Source organism: Mirounga leonina, unplaced genomic scaffold (genome assembly GCF_011800145.1).
Source record: "Mirounga leonina isolate KUSES-001 unplaced genomic scaffold, KU_Mleo_1.0 Mir_114, whole genome shotgun sequence".
Lineage (NCBI taxonomy): Eukaryota > Metazoa > Chordata > Mammalia > Carnivora > Phocidae > Mirounga > Mirounga leonina.
This window is the reverse complement of record NW_023270265.1, coordinates 19,290,094-19,296,093: the sequence shown is the minus strand read 5'-3', so window position 1 is coordinate 19,296,093 and position 6,000 is coordinate 19,290,094. Positions and strand designations below refer to the sequence as shown.

Sequence of the window (6,000 nt, the reverse complement as noted above, 5' to 3'; positions counted from 1 at the left end):
CCTAACACAATTTTAATGCCTCAGAAGCACTTTGTGTTCTTTACCTGTGGTTGTCCCCAGTGTCTGATAGGCAAAAACCTCCAGAAGGCTGCAGAAGCCGTGGTTTTATGACGTCATCACATTAGCACCATGCTGCCTCTTGCACCTATCATGTTGTTTACCATATGCCACATGTGTGCTTTACACACATCGACTCATTTAATCCTCCTACAAGCCCACCTACGAGATGGGGAGCTTTGTTTCCATTTACAAATTATTTTCATGTGGTAATTGAGGCCGGGGGAGAGTAAGTAACTGGCCTAACACAACTAGTGAAGAGCAAACCCAAACCCAGGCAGTCTGGTTCCAAAGCGCTGTTCGTAACCACCACACCGGACCAAAGGCTGTGTGGCCATCTGGGTGAATTGATCGTGTATTTGCCACTGGGAAAACCCACCCTGGTCTTCCTTCCTCCCTCCCAGCTGCCTATCTTCCATGAATCAGTCAGCTCTCTTCTTCCATGAATCACTCATGACATTCTCCCCTACATTCTCATAATCTCCTCTTTCTTTTCCTTAAGCATAGGAGATGTGGGCAAGGGGAGGAAGGCCAAACTAATGGTTTCGGGGAAGAATACTTAAGATCTGAAGTTGGCCAATGAAATGTCATACTTGGTTCCTTTCTGGGTGGCCTCCATGACGTTCTAACGTTCATTTGACAGAACGGTCTGTGACCATCCAGACACTGGATAGACATTACTTCATACAGAAAATAATGTGAAAGAAGTTGATTTTATCTGGTGTCAACATCAACACGTATCTTTTGAAGCTCTATGTATTAGCAATTTTCCTAAGCACTAGTTTAAGAGACGGTGTAATGAAGAGAACAGTTTGCTTTTATAAGATATTTTTAACTTATGGTTTTAATTAATTGCCTAATGTTAAAAAATTGAGCTGAAGCCTGACTGATTATATAACTTTAATATTTGAAAAATTTTATCCAGAAATGAACTTAATACAATACAGATTTGTACAAAAAAGACAGACTGTTAAAAACTTTTGATCATACAGACAAAAATATGATTAAGCAAAGATTTAAAAAGGACAGGACATTTTGTAAATACTGATAAATACTGCACAATGCTTTAATTTACTGTGGCAGATATAAAAATCAAGACTTCCTTAACAGATTATATTAAAAAAAGCAACTACATGAATTTTCTAGCTATTTAAATTAATGAAATAGGACAGTAGTGGTTTTGTTTTTTTTTTTTAGAAAATGAGGTATTATTACACTGTAAACCAAAACCAACATAAATAAATAAAGGCAATGTGTAATTAAGTGACAAATGGTTACAAATTTCAACTTAATAACAACAGACAACAATAATTTTCTAGTTCCTTATGGACTTTGTCATGTAAAAATTTGGCTTGCTTGTGTACTTATTTAAAAGTGACAGAGCTATCGATAAACAAGCACATCATTAAACATGCAGACCAAGCCAACACAATTTTTCCGTCTCTACCAAATAAAAACTCTGTTTATTTAAAACACTTAAATCTGATTTCTTATACGTGATTCTTTTGTGCTTATTAGTAAGTAGTAACCTACGTTCTAGTCCAAGCAGTCTAACAGAGAAGCAGTTTTATTCGCAGATGGATAAGAACCAGAGCAAACAAAACAAAACCAACATGCCTTTAACTCTCTTAGGCTTTTCCAAGATTTTTAAGAAGAAAAATCCTTTACATAGTACACCCAATGGAAAAGCAGAGTCACTTCCTTCGCAAGGGGAACAGTAAACGAAGGAATTCCTAGTCCTCAAAGATTCGCGAATTGGCCCCAGCCCTACAGGAGAACGAGTTGATTCGTTCCTCCACCCGAAAACAATTCTGCTGGTTGAGTGTAGGAAGCATGGCAATAAGAAAACAGTGTAACTAGGAAAAAACCGGGGGACAGTATTATTTGCCTGTGAACCATATGCTGGTACTAAATGCTGGCTTCATTATTATTGCAAATGTATCTTCAGAGTTTCCTGAAGGAAAGCTATCAAAGTATAATAAAGAAGTCTCGATTGTGAAATATTTGTAACATGCCAATAAAACTGCTTCATTTGCTGTAAATAAAAAGAAAACCATTTACAGTCTGACTTAAAATGTAGTTTCTTTTTACATGCTACTTATTGAGAAACTCCAAAAAGGGTACTTTTGAATTTACTACATTCAGAATCCAGTGAAATACAAACATTTTGGCCGAAATGTTGAACTTTATTTTTACACCAAGCTATATCATTTTGACACAGATGTTATTATTGTAGTCACTTTTGTCAAATATCTTACCCTAGCCTTTCCCCAAAATTAGTGCTTCAGTACAACGGGTAATCAAAAAATATTAGAAATAAGCCTTGTACGTCAATCAAATTATATATAAAAACAGTTCTTTTGTGCTTGTAATTGACTTAATTTATCAACAGTTAGTTAGATCTGATTTCCCCTCTAATGCTCTGACCCTTAAGAAGAAATGATCATTATACAAATATTACAGAATACTCAAAGTAACTAGCTTACTGCCAATGTGCATGCAGACTAACATTACTTTAAAGAACAGAACCTCGAATCCAATTGGTCTGAAAATAGTTAACACTCTTGTACAATCATCTTTATTGATTTGTAAAAGCTGTATACACATCTAAAACCCTGAATTTACTCTGTAAAAATAAATCTTTTAGCAATAAATGGCACTATCAAAATCCCATTATTCTCAGGCTAATATGTAGTTATTTACATGCTTTTCAGCAACAGTTGAAAAGAATCTTATAGGACCAAAGCCAGTATATCAAAAAGAAACAAACCCTGTGAACAGCATTTATGCTGTTGTTGTTTACCTCTATATGAAAATATGGCTACATGCCTTGCACGAACGAGAACGGAGCTGTGTGTGCCACCGGGCCCCACCGGGCGCCACTATGCGGTCAGCGCGTTCTTCACTGCGCTTTGCTTTCCCAGTGGAGCACCTGTGAGAAACGACCTATGGAGACTCATAAAGTGCTATAAAAAGGAAGGGCCGGACCCACACCTGTCTCTGCTATCTGGGCTTCTCCTCAAGCAATTTCTGTGTTCTTAGAAAATCATGCCTCCCCCACTGAACATATTCCGTATTTGATTTAAAAAAAAATCAGTATTTTAAAGTTGGTGAGCTTTGTCAAGGTGCTGGGAGACAGAGACATGAAAAGGTTAAAGGCACAATAAGAGGGAAGTGAATGCTACATATAAAATGTATTTCAAGTCTTCTAGGTTACTCAAGTCCAAAACCTTCTGAATTTGAAATTCCAATGATCAATTTCTGTTTTAGGTCCTTTTTGCTCTTGTAGGGGGGAAGGCAAAGTTGATTGAAGCAGGTGTGGGCCACAGGCAACCTAGGGGAAAAATTTTTTTTTTAGCGATACCAAGTCTCACAATACACACTGGACCAGCGCAAAGCTACGATCAAACATGGCCGACTCAAATCTAGTTCGCTGTGCCGAGAGGCAACTCCTTAATTCCTTCACTGAATAGATACTTACAGAGCACCCACTATGTAATGGCACCGTTGTTCTAGACACGGGGGCTGGGTTTACAGACCAGACGGCCAATGTCCCTGTGCTCTTGTGAAACTTGCATCCCAGAGGCTTTACTGTTGGAGGCAGATCTGAATTTGAATGCTGGTTCCCCAACTTACTGGCCGTGGGATCTTGTTCGAGTGGCTTCATGTCTCCACGTCTCAGTGTCCTTGTCACCACAGGGCAAACTATCCAAGTGGGTTGTTTAAAAGATTTAAAGAGCTATGCGCATAAAACACGCGGCAGAATAGTGGATAATACAACTGTTATTATTATTTGTCTTGACTGTCCAAAAATAATAAAAAGAACATTCCTGGATACTTGACGCCCGTGCTTTCAGCGCTGCTGCCCTCAGGCACACGCGGCATCCATCCTCTGCACCTTCTGGACCAGCCCCAGCTTCTCCCTGATGACACTGTCTATCTGCACTCTAGATTGCTACCCTTTTCCTAGGCCCTTCCTTCATCCTGCAGACGTTAGGACCTTTGCAGCATCAAAACAGCCATTGGAGAAGTCAGTGAATAAAAATGGGGAATGTGCCAGAGAAAAGAACATTTTCAAACAAGTTTGTAGGATTAAAAACTAAACTTTGACAGCCCTGTTTTAAAAGATTTAAAATTATTACAATCAGTTTGCATTTATTGAGTGCTTGGTCTACGACAAGCATTGTGCTAAGTGTTTTTATATGCAGTGTTTAATTTAAGCCTCAAAGCAACTTAAAAAGTGGTTTTTGTTATCCTCATTTTACTGATGAGGGAAACTAAACATGGGAACATACAGGTTAAGTAATCTGTTCAACGCCATAGAGCTGGTGAAGTTGTAGACCCATTAATCAAACCCAGATCAGCCTTACCTCACACCAATACTGTTACCATGTAAAAATTTAACATTCTTATTTAACAAAAATCTAGTGGATCTACAATGGTGATGTACACATCTTTGATGGACAACTATATTTAATCTATGTGAATGTCCTACTGCAAATCCTAGAGTTGTGGAAGATTCATGCCTAAATGTGCTTACGAAATAATCTCTGAAATAACAATAGGAAAAGTTTAGGTGTAATAATCACTTTTGTCTTAAATTACATTACTCACATTATCCTTTTTATTATTTATTTATTTATTTATTTACTTATTTTTAAGGTAGACTCCACGTGTGATATCACTTTTGTATTAAATTACATTACTCACATTATCCTTTTATTTATTTATTTATTTATTTACTTATTTACTTACTTACTTATTTTTAAGGTAGGCTCCACGCTGGGTATGGAGCCAAATGAGGGGCTTGAACTCACGACACTGAGGTCAAGACCTGAGCCAAAATCAAGAGTTGGGCGTTTAACCAACTTAGCCACTAAGGCACCCCTCAGGTTACTCTTTTTAAATTGACAATATTTTTGTTTGTCAATATTTTGAAAAACTAATTTCTGTTAAGTAAATAAGCATATAACCTTAAAAAAAGCTTCTTTTGAATTTTTTTTCATTTTAGGTCTTTCAATGTAAATCTTATTTAGACATTTCTTAATTATATATATACATATATAAATATTTGTTATATATATGGCCTCTGCCTTGAGGGGCTAAATGACTAAGATAAAGGTGCAAGATGCTAAGTGACATAGGATTTCTATAAAATATTTGAGAAGTGAATCAAAGGAATGATGATTTTTGGCTTTACGGAGGAAGTTGATGGGAAACTGGGTCTTTAAGGAGGGGTAGAACTTTCTTGAGTGGAGATACAGCAAGTGAATGTCATGTATTGAAAGAACCACTTAAAGTATGAAAGAGGAAAGGAAAAAATGTGTCTAAGGAATAGCAAAATAGCCTGCTGACTAAAGCATGACAAGAAAGGAAAACTGCTATGTAATCTTGGGGAGAGGACTGTAGAGCTTTATTGGACAGGCTCTAGAGTCTAGAACTTAAACTGAAGGAGAGCAGTAATAAAGCTATTATGGCCCAAGGAAATACCATAAGCAAAGCAGTTTTAAGGAAAATGAATTTAATAAGATAAAATAATTAAAAAGGGAAGAATCTGAGCAAGTAGACCAGGAAGAAGGCTATTTCAATAAGCTAGGAATGAGGCTAAAAACAACTACACCAGGGTGGTGGCCGTGGGAAAGGAAAGGACAGAGTCCAGGTCTAAAATGAAAGGAAGAGCTGACAAAGCTCAGGGAATATATTGGGTGGGAGAAAACTAGGATTCTAATAAAAGCAGCGTCTACTCAAATCAGCTCTAGAAATTATAAGGTGTTTGGAAAAACAAGTAGATCAGCATCAACCCATCAATAATATTAGAAAACAAAGCCATCATTCAAAGCCATCATTATTACTTTCATATGCAAAGCACACTAGATTAAAAAAAAAAAGGACTACTAACTAGAGGATTTCTTGTACTAACTAAAATACAAGCCAAAAAACTCA

General features: G+C 37.0%; 1 protein-coding gene across 2 annotated transcripts in view; it reads right to left on the bottom strand.

The window, feature by feature from the left end:
- Positions 1–944: 944 nt before the first annotated feature.
- The window catches only part of HECTD2 (HECT domain E3 ubiquitin protein ligase 2), a 71,923-nt gene continuing 66,867 nt past the window's right edge, over positions 945–6,000 (bottom strand). For both annotated transcript variants that reach the window (XM_035024953.1, XM_035024962.1), the window contains exon 21: positions 945–3,391. In XM_035024953.1, coding sequence (XP_034880844.1) covers positions 3,271–3,391 — 121 coding nt within the window. In that variant the 3' untranslated portion in view covers positions 945–3,270. The remainder of the gene's footprint in view (positions 3,392–6,000) is intronic.